Source organism: Diaphorina citri, unplaced genomic scaffold, assembly GCF_000475195.1.
Source record: "Diaphorina citri unplaced genomic scaffold, Diaci psyllid genome assembly version 1.1 scaffold51, whole genome shotgun sequence".
Classification (NCBI taxonomy): Eukaryota; Metazoa; Arthropoda; class Insecta; order Hemiptera; family Psyllidae; genus Diaphorina; species Diaphorina citri.
In genome coordinates, this window is record NW_007377488.1 from 434,510 (window position 1) to 452,814 (window position 18,305).

The following is an 18,305-nucleotide window of genomic DNA, read 5'->3' on the forward strand; positions in this document are numbered from 1 at the left end:
TTCAAAACTCTTTCCGGCTTATTTCGACATCAAATGCCTCGCCAAATCCGGTGCCACCATGGAGGATGTTTCCTCAAGAGATTCCAGAAGTCACACCACGCATGATACGGTCATTATATTTGCCGGAACAAACGATGTTTGTAAAACATCATGGAAATCCTTTGTACAATCTCTTGATAAAATATTTTCCAAGTACCAAACTTGTAAATTAGGTTTTATTCTGGTTCCACCTAGGAGAGGTATTTGTGAGACAAACAAGCATATCACGTCCTTGAATGAGCGAATTATTAACCATTTTAAGAATAAAAATGTATTTCTTCTGAATCCTCAGTTGGTTCTCAAAAATAATCATTTCAATAAGGACGGGCTACACTTAAATAAAATAGGTAGGAACGAAATTTGTTCTATGATTAAATCTAGTGTGTTACTCAATCAAAAATTGGATACAATGGTCACTTCAAATGAACTTGGTAAGAGTGAAAGGTTTCAGATGAGTAGGAATGGTGACAAAGTTTGTTTTGTAACGAATACAAAGCGACAAGTTTCTAATGCTAATAATAGAGAAACACATGAAACAGGTAGAAAAAGTAACTTGCATTCTAATACCAATAGAAATAATTCTAATAGCATTAGAAATAACACAGCTCAGCACCATGTCAATCAGAAGCAGAACAGTTACCATTACAACAAACACTATCATAATCAACACTCTTATCATAGGCATAATTCTACAGGGTACACACGAAATTTCAGACACTTCAAACCTCCACGCCCCCATGTCACGTTTTCTCACAGGAGTCATTATGGCAGAGAATCAGGACGTTATTATCATTTCAGACGCAGGTATTCTTATGAAAACCAGGGTGATATTTACGATTCTTATTATTATCAACGTAGGAATTTCCAGCCCTATAATACCCGAGGTTTCAAAAATCACGTATTCTATCCAACTGACGGAACTAATGTAAATAGTTTTTTCTGATCATCTGACGAATGCAACTCGCAGAATATCTGATGATGACAATAATATTTCTTCTGAAAATATCTCTTTCAATAATGATTTAAGTTTCTCTTATGTTGACAATAATATTTCTAAAGAAAATATCTCATTGAATTTTGCTTCCGATACTGATCTAAATTTACCTACTACTAATAATGATAGCGAATTACTCTTGAACATTATGAATCAAAATATTATGTCATTAAAGGTGGCGTTCCGATCCTAGCTGCCGGGTCGCGCTGCCGAGCTGTGCGACCGCTGCCTACTGCTTCCTATGTATTCTTATGAAGTACTTTCCGAACCAAGCTGCCGGGTCGCGCTGCCCAGTTGCCAGTTGCTCTGAGAGCAGTGTGGTCGCGCTGCCCGTGAGGTTTTCATGTGATTTAAAATACCATTCTTGTAATAATTTGTTCGACTAGAAGTTTGTAATGGAAGTCGCGCGACCCGGCAGCTAGGATCGGAACGCCACCTTAAGAAATAAAAAAAAATCGAATTAGAGTGTTTGACCAATAGGCCCATGTATAAGTTAGATATAATATGTTTAACTGAACATTGGTTAAAGCAACCAGAGTTCGAATCTCTTAAGTCCGATGCCTATCAGGTAGGATCTTTCTACTCTCGTAGCAAATTCTTGCATGGTGGCTCTATGATACTTGTAAGTAAAAAATTTAGTTCGAACCCGTTGCCTGACATGAATAATTTATCGATTGAGCTAGTGTGTGAAATATCTTCAGTTCACATTACAGATACAATAGACTTTTATGTAATTTGTATGTACAGATCCCCCACAGCATCTTTTGAAGATTTTTTAGATGTAATAGAAAAAGTTCTGTCCAAGCTTTACACTAAGAAAAATGTTATAATATGTATTGTGGTGATTTCAATGTGTAATGGAGCAGAGGACTGTAGATTCTAAATAAAAGAAAAAAAAACCTTAAAGGTTGGGTTTGAATGTAAATGTTTGAAAATGCAAAATTATGAAAAATAAGAGAAATAAAACGCTGGTCAAGCTACTTACGTGAATCCGCCAATATTACAAAAAATAACTCACCACACCCTAACACCCTATCAATTTTAGAAGAAAAGGAAACTGGAGGGGAAAAGGAGGCCTTTGCCTTGAAACAGTGGTGTTAAATTTAGATGACTTGAAAAGGTTGAATTCTTATAATCAAATTTTCACTTTCACTTTGATTCACCTCAAATGAAAAATATGTATGGGTTGTTGATGCTATGATTGTCAAAATCGAACTAAATTGGTTTACATATGATAGATAGGAGAGCTTGTGCTTTCAGTTTACAACAAGAAAACTATGTTCAAATTCTAGATAACGGAATAGCACAATTCTCACTCATCAAGTTATGCTGAAATATTAAAGAGTACTAAACATTAACTAATATTGACTTTGTCTGTTCCGTTCTGAACATTATTTTATGTTTGACCTTTACTAATCTTTAATTTATTTATTTGATTTCAGGTAAGTGTGAAAGCTGAAGACCTGACGTAAGTTAACTGTGCCTTGAGACTCTTGAGAGAAAGTAAGTAAGTACCTACATAAATACTCGTACAATCAATTTTCCATTACCTACACGTTTAACAAAAGTTGCTTCACATTCAGGGCCGGACAGAAACTAGCAAAATAACCGTCAGAAAAAATATGAACGCCTGAAATTACAGTGGTTATGCAATGCGCATAACTTTGACCCATAATATGATTGAGTGGATTCATTCCATGAAAAACTCCGCACCCACATATTGCATTTTTAGCGCAGAAAATTTAGGACAAAGTTACGACATTTTTTTTAACACTTGGAGTGGGGAGTCTTTCGTGGAACGAGGTCCTGCTCTGTTCTTAAATATTGAAATCCTCGTCTTCTATTATTATTTTCTTCTGAGAATCTTCTACAAAACATGGATCTGTATCTTGTGCATCAATTGCCATTATTCTTTTATTTTCCTTGCCTTTTTGAATATGTACATTAGTGCCCACGTCTTTTCATATTGGAGTTTCGATTTCGACGCAATATCTCCAAATAGCAAATATGTATTCATCGTATCTGAAAGGTTCTTGTTTTTCGAGCTGAAGATATACTTTTTCCTTATTAATTCTCAACATATCTACGGAAAAGACGCACTTCCGTTTTTTGTCTCTTTCCCGAATTCCGAAAATTTCATATTATTTTCAAATAGCCCCGAGGTTTCTGTCCATTTTCCTTATTGTGCTTCTCCGTTTTCCGTTCGTTCAGCGATTTCTCTTTTGCTGAGGATTTTGTTATTTAGCCCTTTACGAAGACGTTCTTTGTATTGAGCTAGAGAACATCAAAGACATACTCCACCTTTTCCAGTATACTTGAACAATTTTATCCATAAGTTCAAACCTTTGAAGACCATTCTCATTAATATCTGAGACGTCCTTACCTGGAATAGGTTGCAATGGTACTATGTTGAGGAAATGAGCTGGAGTGAGAGCAGATGGCTCTCTCTCTCTCTCTCTCCTTCACTCTTTCTCTCTCTCTCTCTCTCTCTCTTTCTCCCTCTCTCATTCTCGCTTTCTCGTTCTTCTTTCTCTGATAAATTTACAAGTTTAAAAGTTTATAAAAGCAATTTTACCATGTAGGTAATCGAAATGCTATCAAAGAATCCTCAATAGATCGTTAAAAAAAATGGGCAGATTTTCAAATAATCCCATACCTACCTACATCATACAGGTAACAGAAAGTAAAATTTCATTACCTACATCACAGACCTACCTATATGGGTAATAGAAAGTAATATTTCACATAATAAAATTTTACATTTAATATTATCATTATCTACGTGGGTAATTGGGTATAGGTAGGTACCTCTGTCTGCCATTTCAGCCTAACATTTTAGGGTCTCAGGGGGGCTCGAACCTACAACCCCCACAAACATGCCTCAGGGGATTGGGCCACTTTATAACTACCCCTCCTCTCTCTTTCCCCTCCCCTCCCTTTATACTCTCTCTACAGGGTGGTCGGATTTTTTTTTTTTTTTTAGAATATTCAAACCATAGATCTAGGAGGTCAAAAAAAGAATTTTTTGCCTGACAGACCATACTTTGTTCGATGGACGTATAACGACCCTGGATAACTGCTGAGCATAAAACAGAGTGGAGCGGAGACCATAGCGCATAGATAGAGCATCGACCAGGTAGAGGGGAGCTAAGATAGAGAAAAGCGACGAATTCAAATCGCATAGAACTGAGAGCAAAAAGCTCTATGCTCTAAAGCTAAGACCACTAATCTCTCCACTCTGTTTTTAGGCGAAGTCTCCCTACATGAACCACTCGACCCAAAGGATGGTCTATGGTCAACACACAAGGATGGTGTTTCCACGTACCTCACGCATTTGATATCGTTCGCCAATCTTCAGAACCAAAACCATCCCGACGTCCGTGTGGAAGATGAAGTGGCAATGAAGGAGCCAGAACCCTGAAACCAGAAAGGAAACCATAGCCGTAATTTCCTCTAGCAATTTCCCCTTTTCCGAATATCGTTTCCCTTTCCCCTCTTTTGGAGTGACACTCGTGACAGTGCTTGGACTATACCATAGGAAAAACGTTCAGAAGAGGGGAAAACTCAAGAATATGGACCAGTTCATGTTTGTTTACATTATGTAGATTGCGCGCTACACTTTAAAATTTAAAAAAAGGGAACTATAACTGCTAAGGTTTTATAGCCCCGAAATCGAAGAGAGAATGAAGACAGGATAGGAGAAAGCCTGCCGTTCCGTAACCACTCGACCCAAAGGATGGTCTATGGTCACACACAAGGATGGTGTTTCCACGTACCTCACGCATTTGATATCGTTCGCCAATCTTGAGAACCAAGACCATACCGACGTCCGTGTGGAAGATGAAGTGGCAATGAAGGAGCCAGAACCCTGAAACCAGAAAGGAAACCATTAGCCGTAATTTTCTCTAGCAATTTCCCCTTTTCCGAATATCGTTTCCCTTTCCCCTCTTTTGGAGTGACACTCGTGACAGTGCTTGGAGTATACCATAGGAAAAACGTTCAGATAAGGGGAAAACTCGAGAATATGGACCAGTTCATGTTTGTTTACATATGTAGATTGCTTTAAAATTTAAAAAAAGGGAACTGTAACAGCTAAGGTTTTATAGCCCCGAAATCGAAGAGAGAATGAAGACAGGATAGGAGAAAGCCTGCCGTTCCGAGAACAAACATTATCCCATCAGGATAAAATCCACCCCGGGCGGGAATCGAACCCGTGGCCTAGCGCTTACGAGGCAGACGCGCTACCAACCAAGCTAACTAGGCAGGCGAACTACATAGTTCATCTGTTTGTTTACATCGATGGCGCCCTACACTTGTAACTTTTACTATTCCTAACTTTCATGGAGTGGGCTACTGGTCACGGATAAGTAAGTGAGCAACCTTCACCAAACGTACCAGGATTGTTGAAGTGGACGCGCACCACTGTGTATCCGCCGGGAATGTTCCCTATGGTGTCCTTCACCACCGGCCGCTCTCTGACCTTCATCAGCTGCGGCCCAAGCTGCCGCATGCGAGCGGTCAGGTCTTCGAGAAACCTCGGAATGTCGCCGGAATAGTTGGCCGGGATTTTGCCCTGCTCTATGATGTACATGTCGTTGCCGTGTAGGAAAGTTTATAAAAGCAATTTTACCATCAAGTAATCGAAATGCTATCAAAGAATCCTCAATAGATCGGTCAAAAAATTGGACCGATTTTCAAATAATCCCATACCTACCTACCTACATCATATAGGTAACAGAAAGTAAAATTTCATTACCTACATCACAGACCTACCTATATAGGTAATAAAAAGTAATATTATATTTCACATAATAAAATTTTACATTTAATATTATCATTACCTAGGTACGTGGGTAATTGGGTATACCTCTGTCTGCCATCATTTCAGCCTAACATTTTAGGGTCTCAGGGGGGCTCGAACCTACAACCCCCACAAACATGCCTCAGGAGATTGGGCCACTTTATAACTACCCCTCCTCTCTCTTTCCCCTCCCCTCCCTTCCCCCCCCTCTACAGAGTTTACAGGGTGGTCGGATTTTTTTTTTTTTTTAGAATATTGAAACCATAGATCCAGGAGGTCGAAACAAGAATTTTTTGCCTGAGGAGCTTTGGGTATGCTGATTTCATTTTATTCAAGCCAGAATGCTTGAAATTCACCACACCAGAGATGTGCAGGGCCGCCACACAGGCTTTGATTCCAAGTTCAACTGTCTTCCTACAAGAGAACTTGTTCCAATATCTCGGTTTTATGATTAGATTATTAGATGTACGGCCTCCGACTATTTTATTGTCATCCTAACCTCCTAAATGAAAGGTGAGTAGGTATCAGTAGTAAGAAAAATGGAGAAAGTAGAACGTTTGCCCTTTTTGTTCGATATCTCGGTTAGGAAGCATTTTAGGGCATCATATGTTCATAGATTAAAAAAAGTTTTGCATTGACCTCCTGGATCTATGGTTTGAATATTCTAAAAAAATTCCAACCACCCTGTATACTCCCTCCTAACCCTCCCCTTATCCCCTCCTTTAACCCTTTTTCTCTCCCCTCCCTTTCTTCTCTTCCTCTCTCTTCATTCTTGTCACCCTCCCCCACTGTTCAAACCGTTTTCTCTCTTTCCTCTCCTCTCTCTCCACTTCTCTCTTTCTCTTTTAACTTTTTCCCTCACTTCTCTCTCACCCTTTCACTCACCCTACATTCTCCCTTCTCTCCTCTCCGCCATTTCCATTCCCTTGTTTTTAACAATTAAAATTCTTTAATGTTCATCCTCTACCCCTAAATAGTCCTCTACATCCCCTACACACTCCACTACTTTCCCCTAAACACTCTTTTGCACCCCCATTCAGAGAGATAACGAGGCAATAACGGAACTCTGTACACACACCACACCACTAGAAATGATACGCTCTCACCCACAATACCTACCCATTATACATAATACCTACCCATTGTACACAATACCTACCCATTGTACACAATAACTACCCATTGTACACAATACCTACCCATTGTACACAATACCTCCCCATTATACATAATACCTACCCACTGTACACAATAACTACCCAATCGGGTGGAGAAGTAACAATATACATACATATTTGGGGTGGGGGAAATATCTTTTTGTGGGAGATTATCCATGGCAATATTTAGTAGTGTAAAAAAAAGGAGAGAACAGGATTGTGCCTACATCTATGGACTAAAGCCCTTGGGCATTATATACAATAAACAATTCTATTCTTCTATTCTTCTTCTTCTTCTAATTTTCCTGATTTTTTCCTCTTCTTCGCTTCCTCCTTCATTCGTTATTATTCCTCCTCCTTCTCCTCCTCCTCCTTGTCGTCCTCCTCCTCCTTCTCCTTCTCCTCCTCCTTCTCCTTCTCCTCCTCCTCCTCCTTCTTCTTCTCCTTCTCCTCCTCCTCCTTCTCGTCGTCCTTTTCTTCATCTCCTCAATTTTTTTCTAGTATTAGCGTGAATATTCCAGGAGGGTTTGAAATGCAAATTAATTAATTCTGTTCTGTTGTTCAGGGGGAAAATCATATTCTAATGATAGTTGTAGTTATAATGATAGTTGTATAGGGTGTTTTTTTATAGGTATATTTTTCAAAATGCCATAAAAGACATGCTATTTGAGGTATGGTCATGATTTTTTCTTTATTTGAAAGCTAAAAGTATGCCATTTAGTGTTTGATCTCTGAATAAAATTTCAGGTAAAAGGGTGCCGCGGCTAGATCGAATGAAACTCAGTCTGGAAAATCCAATTTTCGACCTCTTTAGAATCATTTTTTTACCCTCCTTAATTTCCTCTCTCTCTCTCTCTCTCTCTCTCTCTCTCTCTCTCTCTCTCTCTCTCTCTCTCTTTCACAGGGAAATTATGAGGGGAATTGAGCGAAATTATGTGAGAAAGTAGAAAGACTAATGGAGAGAGAGAAAGAGAGAGAGAGAGAAAGAGAGAGAGGGAGAGAGAAAGAGAGAGAGAGGGGTACCTTTAGGAAAACATAAAAAACACACAAAAACATCATGTAGAAGGAGAAATATGAGTCTTTATATACAGGGTGAACACGAGAGAAAGGTCCTTGGAAATGAAAGAAAAGTTTCGATTTTTTTTTCCCAAGGTTTGATAGAGGAAAATGTAACTGCTAAGGTTGTATCGTCCTGAAAGCGAAGGGAGAAGGAAGGGTAGGAGAAACCCAGCCGTTCCGAGAACAACCCTTATCTGTTATGATGAAATCCGCCCCAGGCGGGAATCGAACCCGCGACCCGACCTAGCGCATACGAATCTGATGGCCTACCCTCCAAACGAATTAGGCTGGATGATGAACATAGTTGATTAGTGTTCTAAAATAAATAAATTAAATATGTAAAATAAAATAAAAACATTTGAAATTTTTTCTCGGACACCCTAAATTTTTTTCTCCTCTTATCGTCACATGTGAATCATCCGGTATATTTGAGAACATAAATTTAAGTGGAACACATAAAACATAGCATCCCCAACCTACAGTAGGTATACAATACATATAGCAAGCAGCTATACACCTATACAGGGTGTCCCGAGAACGAGTGTACAACGCTTTAGGGTTCCAGAAAATCCTGAATAACTCCGCCCCTTTTGAAAATCGGATTCTACCAAATAGGTTTTTCTGGTAGCCCTTTAGGCCCTGCATCAACCACCAAGCGATGTACAGTCGTTCACGGGACACCCTGTATACCATCCCTAAACCACACTATAGCAACGAAAGATAAAACCCAGCCAGGTTATGAGCAATATAAACAAAACCATATGAATTATTTACAGGATTCCTGCAGTGGTCAGACTGGTCAGATGTAACGCTGTAACTTCAGTTGTAACGCTGTAACTTACCTGTTAAACAATTTAACAGCGACTCTACACAGTGCTAGTAAGAATAGTAAGATGGAGTGAAATACATATTTCATCCATTTATTTACCTTCCCTTATGGCAGAAGTTCCCAATCTGTGTGATAGTGGTACCACACAAAATTGATGTTTGGTGGTACGCCCAAAGAACCTTCAAGTGTCAGGTGTTTGGGAACTCCTGCCTTATGGTATGGCCATGTTGAAAGAAGAGATGAGAGTTGGGGAAAGAGTTGAAGGAAGTGAGGGGGAGAAAAGGGCGAGGGAGGCCGAAGAAAAGGTGGAAGAATGTGTTAGTCAGGACCTGGGTGAGAAAAAATTATCAGGACATGAGATACATCAGGTAATAGGGTGGCCTGGAATAGGGCTATCCTTACCACAATAGGGCTAATACCTTACCTTTAGTGATTATGGTCCGTTTTCTTGTTCTCTGGCAATATGAAACATCAGTACAAAAAAGAGGAAGAGAAGAGAAGGAGAAAATTGAAAAGAAGGGGAGGAAGAATAGGAAAAGCTGAAACGGGAAAGAAAGAGGAATAAGAGATAAAAGAAGAGAAGGGAAGAAATAATGATAAAGAGAATGAAAAAGATAGGAGGAGGAGGAGGTTACATGACCGTTATTACCATGGGGCCCTGTTGTTAACGTTTGGCAACCGTGTAAATTGTTCGTATTATTGCTAATTAGAGTTGCCACTTTTCATGCATAATGGACGCCACTTTTATTCACAATGGTTAGCTTTAGCTGTAGGTAGGTAGATATGTATTTTTTTGTGTTATCTATACTTACATACAATGCGTACCTAAGTACCTAGTTTTAACTCCATACACAAAAAAGCTCACTGTGAACCTCAGAGTCTGCAAGTCTTGAAATAAATACGAGTGAGTGTATATGTAGGTATATTGTGATAAAAAAAAGGTAGTATTTTCATTATATTTATTGCAATATTTTTATTACATTTATTTTTAAGGTAACGTTTGAACAAAACTTAATTATTAGGGAGGCAGGTAACAAAAAAGCTCACTGTGAACCTCAGAGTCTGCAAGTCTTGAAATAAATACGAGTGAGTATATTGTGATAAAAAAAATAGATAATATTTTCATTATATTTATTGCAATATTTTTATTACATTTATTTTTAAGGTAACGTTTGAACAAAACTTAATTATTAGGCTCCTAGATCTACGAATTTTATTGTACTTTTAGTGGTTATGGTTAGACAAAGCTCCCGAGCTGCCGACTTTGCCTGAGGTCTGTCGCCGCGCCGAATGGAGGGTTACTAAAAATACTAAATTCTAAAAAAAAACTAAAAACGAGAAAAGCGACAAAAAATACTAAAAAAAATACTAGAAAAAAAATAAAGCAGTTAAACTATTATGAAACAAAAATGGCTATTCTACCTGGGTATTTTCTAGTAATTCCATTGATGAATCAACAGCCGTTGTGTTTCTTGATCAGTCGACCGTAGAACTCGTGGAAGTGTCGACCTTGGGTTGTTAAAATGTCATCTGTTTCATTGGTTTTCATAATGTCTTCAGTTTCACTGACGACCGTAGAACTCGTGGAAGTGTCGACCTTGGGTTGTTAAAATGTCATCTGTTTCATTGGTTTTCATAATGTCTTCAGTTTCACTGATTGTCCAGGCCGAAGTTTCGTTTGATGGATTCGTTTTGGAGGAAGGAATCAAACTCTCCAGGATATACAGGTGGCAGGAAGTTGTTGCAACGGGGGAAGAAGGACGGAACCTGTGAACGAACATCCCAGATTGTATAAATGACTGAAAAAACAGACCAGACTTTGTTCGATAGACGTATAACGACCCTGGATAACTGCTGAGCATAAAACAGAGTGGAGCGGAGACCAAAGCGCATAGATAGAGCATCAACCGGGTAGAGGGGAGCTGAGATAGAGAAATCGACGAATTCAAATCGCATAGAACTGAGAGCATAAAGCTCTATGCTCTAACGCTAAGGCCACTAATCTCTCCACTCTGTTTTTAGGCGAAGTCTCCCTACATTAACCACTCGACCCAAAGGATGGTCTATGGTCAACACACAAGGATGGTGTTTCCACGTACCTCACGCATTTGATATCGTTCGCCAATCTTCAGAACCAAGACCATACCGACGTCTGTGTGGAAGATGAAGTGGCAATGAAGGAGCCAGAACCCTGAAACCAGAAAGGAAACCATTAGCCGTAATTTCCTCTAGCAATTTCCCCTTTTCCGAATATCGTTTCCCTTTCCCCTCTTTTGGAGTGACACTCGTGACAGTGCTTGGACTATACCATAGGAAAAACGTTCAGAAGAGGGGAAAACTCGAGAATATGGACCAGTTCATGTTTGTTTACATATGTAGATTGCGCGCTACACTTTAAAATTTAAAAAAAAGGGAACTATAACTGCTAAGGTTTTATAGCCCCGAAATCGAAGAGAGAATGAAGACAGGATAGGAGAAAGCCTGCCGTTCCGAGAACAAACATTATCCCATCAGGACAAAATCCACCCCGGGCGGGGAATCGAACCCGCGGCCTAGCGCTTACGAGGCAAACGCGCTACCAATCAAGCTAACTAGGCAGGCGAACTACATAGTTCAAAGTTCATCTGTTTGTTTACATCGATGGCGCTCCTACACTTGGTAACTTTTACTATTCCTAACTTTCATGGAATAGGCTACGGACAAGTAAGTGAAGACCTTCACCAAACGTACCAGGATTGTTGGAAGTGGACGCGCACCACTGTGTATCCGCCGGGAATGTTCCCTATTGTGTCCTTCACCACCGGCCGCTCTCTGACCTTCATCAGTTGCGGCCCAAGCTGCCGCATGCGAGCGGTCAGGTCTTCGAGAAACTCGGAATGTCGCCGGAATAGTAGCCGGGATTTTGCCCTGCTCTATGATGTACATCTCGTTGCCATGTAGGTGCAGTGGAATGATAGAATATACTTTGGTTTCCTGCGCGGAAAAGGAGAGAAGAATTTGGTGTGTCAGGGACTCTGAGTAAGATAGAAAGCAGATCATTTGGAAAGACGAAATTGTTATTATTGAATGTAAATCAAATTTGAGTAAGGTCAAGTTTTACCACCATTACGCTTGAGAATGAGTTCAATCCGAGTCCATTTCACCCGATGGTAAACCCCATTATAATATAATCAAAGTGACATTTCACATTACTTCATAGGTATTTATTTATTATTTATTATAATTTTTATTGTACATGATATACCAAAATAGTATGAGAGTACAACGTCATGATTGCTTAACCTAGGCCCTAGATAGCTTAACTCAAAACAGCATTAAAAAAAAAAAAAAAAAAAAAAAAAAAAAAATCAACCATAGTAGGTATCTATCTAATCTCCACCCCTGCTGGTGTTAAGAGACTGAGGAAGAAGAACATATATAGAGAGAGCGGGTAGAGCAAGAGAAAAAGAAAGAGAGAATGAAGAGAGCATATATTTATATATATCTATATAGAGAGAGAGAGAGCATAAGAGAAAGAAAGAGAGGCGGAGAGGTAGGAAAGAGAGAAAAAGAAGAGCAGGCAGAGCAAAGGGAGGAAGAAAAGAGAGAGAGAAGGGCAGAGTGAGATAGAGATAGATAGGAGAGAGAGAGAGGGCAGAGTGAGACAGAGAGAGAGAAGAGAGAGACTAGAGAAGGAGGGAAGAGAGAGAGAGAGAGAGAGAAGAAGAAGAAGAAGAAGGAGGAGGAAGAGAGAGAGAGAGAGAGAGAGAGAGAGGTCCAATGTCAACAAAAGTCGCTCAAGCAATAGGGGGCCACAGTGACGAGCTTTTCTTTCAACAAAAGTTTAAACCTATGGACATCTCGAGTTTGTCTCAGTTCTAAAGGAAGCTTGTTGTATATTTCTATACCAAGTTTGAGGTAAGATTTGTCCATAAGTTTATTCTTTGTTGTTACAAGATTATCTTTGTGGCGAGTGTTGTGTAGATGCACGTCACTGTGTTTTGTAAGAGTAGGGTACATCTTGTGGATGAGGGTACAGGCATCTAGAATTAGCTGAGCATAGATTGTAAGAATACTATGATTTATAAAGTAAGGTTTACATGATGTTCTGTTACCCACTCCAAAGATGGCCCTCACTGCCCTCTTTTGCAAGAGGAAGACCTCATCGACATTGGATGAGAATCCCCAGTATATTAGGGCATACCCCATTATACTGTGGAAGTAGGAGTGATAGGAAAGCTTCGCTGCAGCGGAGTCAACATTATTGCGAACAGACCTGATAGCATAAATGGCAGAAGATAACTTGGGTTTCAGGTCTGTAATGTGAGAGCACCACTTTAACTTATAGTCCAAAGTGAGGCCCAGAAATCTGGCCTCGGCCGTACATTCTGTTACATCCATGACTATCCGGAAAAGGAAAATATGAACCAACCATCGATGTTGTTAGGGTAGTTTGGTTAGGAAATGTTGTCCCAGCCGCGATTCGAACCCGGAGAGAGAGTCAGTGCTTTTGGTCACTCAGCCACAAAGGTGGGCGAACTGTGGCGCTCACAACAACACTCAACACTAAAATATAATCTTACATAGAAAACATATGATGATTAACTTAAATTATACCTTTGTTTGTTCACAGGTAAGAATGAGAGTATACAAGAGTTTGCGTACAACTAAACCTTGGGTTTCGCACCTGCGTAAGACCAAGATCAACTACCAAACCGTAAGTTTGCACTTAATTGAGTCAAATTCTCAAACTCTGTCTACTAGGATAAAATTCCATAACCCTCCTCCTGCTTAGTAAAAAGCAAGTGGGGAGTCCAAAGAGCTTCCAACTCTTAACTCTTGCTTTGTCAGGTTTGGGGATACGTCATCTTGGATTTCTTAAACCATTGGAAATTCAGAGCTACATTCTTTGGAATTCCAATGGTTTAGTACAAGAACTGCCATCTAAATTTTGTATTTTCCTAAAGAGGGGAAATGAGCTTCAGAAGAGTTGAAATCGTCTCAGATTCCGAAAGGAAAATCGACTCTCACCTTGCCTCGTTGGTAGGTATTACCGTCCGGCCGTTGCCCTCCCGGTGTGGCCTGGTATCTTGGTTTACCATCTGCTACATAGTGGAGGATGGCCTCAGCATGGATGTTGGTGTTGTTTTGGACTTCCAATGGTTTAGTACAAGAACTGCCATCTAAATTTTGTATTTTCCTAAAGAGGGGAAATGAGCTTCAGAAGAGTTGAAATCGTGTCAGATTCCGAAAGGAAAATCGACTCTCACCTTGCCTCGTTGGTAGGTATTACCGTCTGGCCGTTGCCCTCCCGGTGTGGCCTGGTATCTTGGTTTACCATCTGCTACATAGTGGAGGATGGCCTCAGCATGGATGTTGGTGTTGTTGATGAGAGGACATACGGACTTGACCTGCACCCAGAAGCTGTCCCCGGGGTTACCCACTGACGCGTTGATGACCACATCCATGCGATCACCTGTGGAAAATGGTGCGATGAATTCAGCAGAAATCAGAATTTGTGAAATTTTTGAAGAAAATTAGACTAATAAAATTTATGAAACACATTAGAATAGTTTATGAAAAACATGATAGAGAGAAACAGTTAATGCCAGCCTAGTTAGCTTAGTTGGTAGTGCGTCTGCCTTGTAAGCGCTAGGCCGCGGGTTCGATTCCCGGCCGGGGCGGATTTTATTAGAATAGTCTCTATCCTGTTTTTCATCAGGATAGAGAAAAACAGTTAATAAAAATTATTGACGGACTGCTCAAAGTTTGGGTTTGCCAAAACGACACAGCATACTACTTATCCTGATGGTAAATTGGTAGAATAGACCGAAAATTTCACTATTTTACTCCAAAAAATGTCTGCATCCAGAAGCTATTCCCATAATTGTCCGTCAAATCATTGATGAACACATCCCCGGGATTGGGAGGAAATGAAATGGTTTAAAGGTTCTTTTCTTCTCCCCAAGAAATTTTTTTCGAAGAGGTTTGACAGAGGGAACTGTAACTGCTAGGGTCTTGTCCTCCCGAAATGGAAGAGAGAAGGAAAACAGGATAGGAGAAAGCCAGCCTTTCCGAGAGTGAACTTTATCGGTTCAGGATAAAAGCTGCCCCGGGCGGGAATCGAACCCGCGACCTAGCGCTTACAAGGCAGATGCGCTACCCTCCAGGCTAATATTATTTCATGCCGGGGCTCATTCATTTGCAATTATAGCTATTGGAAGGGTTTCTGTTTTATTATGGGAGAGAGAGAGAGAGAGAGAGAGAGAGAACGATTTGGTGGTCTCTCAAGGATTATCCCAGTCATCTCTAACTGTTTCTCTCTCTCTCTCTCTCTCTCTCTCTCTCACTCTCTCTCTCCGATTTCGGGCGATAAGACCATAGCAGTTAAAGTTCCCTCTGTCAAACCTCTTTTTTTTAAGAAACAGTTAATAAAAATTATTGACGGACTGCTCAAAGTTTGGGTTGCCAAAACGACACAGCATACTACTTATCCTGATGGTAGATTGGTAGAATAGACCGAAAATTTCACTATTTTACTCCAAAAAATATCTGCATCCAGAAGCTATTCCCATAAGCTAGTTCGTCAAATCATTCATGCTAGGGTCTTGTCCTCCCGAAATGGAAGAGAGAAGGAAGACAGGATAGGAGAAAGCCAGCCTTTCCGAGAGTGAACTTTATCGGTTCAGGATTCAGCTGCCCCGGGCGGGAACCCGCGACCTAGCGCTCACAAGGCAGATGCGCCACCCTCCAAGCTAATATTATTTCATGCCGGGGCTCATTCATTTGCAATTATAGCCATTGGAAGGGTTTCTGTTTTATTATGGGAGAGAGAGAGAGAACGATTTGGTGGTCTCTCAAGGATTATCCCAGTCATCTCTAACTGTTTCTTTCTCTCTCTCTCTCTCTCTCTCTCTCTCTCTCTCTCTCTCTCTCTCTCTCTCTTTTTTTTTTTTTTTTTTATTCTTCTTATATCTCTCTCTCTCTCTCTCTCTCTCTCTCTCTCTCTCTGTTTGTTTGGTTTTATTATTCCCGTAATATTTTTAATGGGGGTTTAAAAATCTTGCCATTAAAAAGGGAGAAGTGGAGAAGAAAAACACACTCTGGGAGTATAAGTGAAGCGCAGGCGAAAACATTGGATGTGTGTGGTATTTGAAATGGCAAGTCGAAAATCTTCAATCAGAAAATTGTTCTCGAAGATCCCAAGGTCAGGAATTTTCATCAATGGTTTATTTATTGGCTTCTTCCAAATTGATCTCAAGGGCAAGGCTGTGCCTGGAGGCATGAAGAGTGCAATCAAATTGGAAGCTTTTTTAAGCCGGAGATTTAGATTCATTTGTCCAAAATCCCAGACGGGATAGTTTACAATACAATTACATAGAATATACCTAATACAATTACATGAATGAAAATATAATTTTATGGAGTGACACACCACACACGTTCCAACTGTCTGCAGATTGAGCGTGAGTGGACGAAACGGCACAAGACTTTATAACAACTTACTATTGATCTCTACCACTTCTACTACAGAATAATTTCTCCCTTGGCGTTCCCGCACGACTGCCATTCCAGAAAAGAAAATGGCCATTAAATCCTCTCCCTGCTTACGACTGAAACCGTACACTGCCTCGACAACATATATTCTCCCCTTCACCTCATCGATCAACGGTGTCGACTATGTAAAATGTAAAAATGTAATGTAAATGCAGTTTCTCTGTGTTATTATGTCACAACTTTGGTGCTCACTGCAGCATTGTAGGATTTTTCCAATATCTCAATAATCCTAAAATCCATGTTTACCTACCATGCTGGCACCGGTCGCTATGCGCATTTATTTCTATGTCATAGCTACTCATTTTCCTCACGAGGCTGAGTACCTACCATTCTGGCCACCGGGTGCTATGCGCATTTATACGTCATAGCTACTCATTTTCCTCACGAGGCTGAGTGGGCCCCGCAACAGCCAGTCACGGTATCAATCATTTGCATGATACAATTTCTTGGCCCCGCCGGGAATCGAACCCGGGTCTCCCGCGTGCAAGGCGAGTGCAGTGACCACTACGCCATGGGAGCTGACGCCATTCCCCCGGGAATCGAACCCGGGTCTCCCGCGTGCAAGGCGAGCGCAGTGACCACTACGCCATGGGAGCTGAAGATTGGATTTCCTCACGAGGCTGAGTGGGCCCCGCAACAGCCAGTCACGGGATCAATCATTTGCATGATACAAATTTCTTGACCCTGCCGGGATTCGAACCCGGGTCTCCCGCGTGCAAGGCGAGCGCAGTGACCACTACGCCATGGGAGCTGACTGAAACGAGGCAGGGAATCGAACCCGGGTCCGTGCAACGCGAGCACAGGTGACCCCTAACCAGGGAGCTGACCCATCGTCATAATCTGCAGAAGACTACTTAAGCTGGCATTGCTGCAAATGCCTTGATATCCTCTATTGGTTTGTTTGGACACACCTTTGGCGTTTCCTCCATCCAATCTCAAAGTCCTCCAACGAGACTTGTAATCGGTCTAACTTACGTTCCCACTTGTGATACTTGTCCTGGTCGTTCCAGAAGAGACTGTCCTCGTTGTAGGCGTGGAAATCTATCCCAATCGGGAGTCGGAAGTCGGGCACGGGTTTTAGAACGATCGGGTTGACGGGTGGTTCTAGGGCGTGTAATCGGTCTAACTTACGTTCCCACTTGTGATACTTGTCCTGGTCGTTCCAGAACAGACTGTCCTCGTTGTACGCGTGGAAATCTATCCCAATCGGGAGTCGGAAGTCGGGCACGGGTTTTAGAACGATCGGGTTGACGGGTGGTTCTAGGGCGTTCACATAGTGTGTCCGACCTTAAGACCTTTAAGGTCGGTCGGTCGAGTGGATAAAGCCAGCCGCTCACTATCAGGTACACCTGACAGGCGAACCTGTTAGTGAGTGGCTGGCCTAAGAAATGTTCTGACGCTTTCAGACACACTCCGTTTGTCAAGGCTAAAGACTTACCTGCCACCATGGTAATAGTATCATACTCCTCTGGCTCCGCATAAGTTCCATCAGTAGCAATCAGCAACATCTTGTGTCGGTCAAACGTCACCAAATACGGACACGCCAAACATGAGCCGCGAGTTTCCTCCATCCAATCTCAAATTCCTCCAACGAGATTTGTAATCGGTCTAACTTACGTTCCCACTTGTGATACTTGTCCTGGTCGTTCCAGAAGAGACTGTCCTCATTGTAGGCGTGGAAATCTATCCCAATCGGGAGTCGGAAGTCGGGCACGGGTTTTAGAACGATCGGGTTGACGGGTGGTTCTAGGGCGTAGTTGAACTGAGTGTAGGGCGCGTTGAGTGAGGTTCCGTTCGGCTGAAAATGATTGCAAAAGAGGCACTTAGTAATGCTGTGATATCCAATTGTGAAAAAGCCCTCTGATTTACATCATAGAATTTTGATTGATT

At 41.1% G+C, this 18,305-nt stretch overlaps 2 protein-coding genes and 1 long non-coding RNA gene across 4 annotated transcripts; all 3 read right to left on the bottom strand.

Annotated features, from left to right (window-relative positions):
- Positions 1 to 4,387: 4,387 nt before the first annotated feature.
- On the bottom strand, positions 4,388 to 5,634 carry LOC103516210 (iron transport multicopper oxidase FET5-like). Its single transcript, XM_008481174.2, has 3 exons — positions 5,429 to 5,634; positions 4,810 to 4,901; positions 4,388 to 4,450 (listed from the first exon to the last, which is right to left on the bottom strand). Exons 1-3 carry the CDS (start codon positions 5,622 to 5,624, stop codon positions 4,388 to 4,390), a joined length of 351 nt encoding a protein of 116 aa, XP_008479396.1. The 5' UTR covers positions 5,625 to 5,634.
- A 4,992-nt stretch (positions 5,635 to 10,626) lies between these two features.
- Positions 10,627 to 11,680, bottom strand: LOC108253298. The gene is made up of 3 exons (XR_001809713.2): positions 11,610 to 11,680; positions 10,979 to 11,070; positions 10,627 to 10,646 (listed from the first exon to the last, which is right to left on the bottom strand). It is a non-coding gene; the product is annotated as an uncharacterized LOC108253298 (long non-coding RNA).
- Positions 11,681 to 13,636: 1,956 nt separating this feature from the next.
- On the bottom strand, positions 13,637 to 17,967 carry LOC113470229 (laccase-3-like). 2 transcript variants are annotated; one of them, XM_026828503.1, is made up of 3 exons: positions 17,854 to 17,967; positions 14,234 to 14,334; positions 13,637 to 13,994 (listed from the first exon to the last, which is right to left on the bottom strand). In XM_026828503.1, the coding sequence occupies exons 1-3, from the start codon at positions 17,921 to 17,923 to the stop codon at positions 13,860 to 13,862; spliced, it is 306 nt and encodes a 101-aa protein (XP_026684304.1). In that variant the 5' UTR covers positions 17,924 to 17,967; the 3' UTR covers positions 13,637 to 13,859. The 2 variants fall into 2 exon arrangements, with proteins under 2 accessions (XP_026684304.1, XP_026684301.1); XM_026828500.1 differs by having other exon boundaries at positions 13,639 to 13,982; positions 14,222 to 14,334.
- Positions 17,968 to 18,305: the final 338 nt, after the last annotated feature.

Coding starts and splice junctions, on each gene's coding strand:
- LOC103516210 (XM_008481174.2), bottom strand. CDS start 5,624: ATGTACATCATAGAGCAGGGCAAAATCCCGGCCAACTATTCCGGCGAC. Junction 4,902..5,428: donor CGTCCACTTCAACAATCCTG/GTACGTTTGGTG, acceptor TTCTGGTTTCAG/GGTTCTGGCTCCTTCATTGC. Junction 4,451..4,809: donor AACGATATCAAATGCGTGAG/GTACGTGGAAAC, acceptor TTCTGGTTTCAG/GGTTCTGGCTCCTTCATTGC.
- LOC113470229 (XM_026828503.1), bottom strand. CDS start 17,923: ATGTTGCTGATTGCTACTGATGGAACTTATGCGGAGCCAGAGGAGTAT. Junction 14,335..17,853: donor TACTATTACCATGGTGGCAG/GTAAGTCTTTAG, acceptor CATTTTCCACAG/GTGATCGCATGGATGTGGTC. Junction 13,995..14,233: donor CTCTCATCAACAACACCAAC/ATCCATGCTGAG, acceptor AACAACACCAAC/ATCCATGCTGAGGCCATCCT.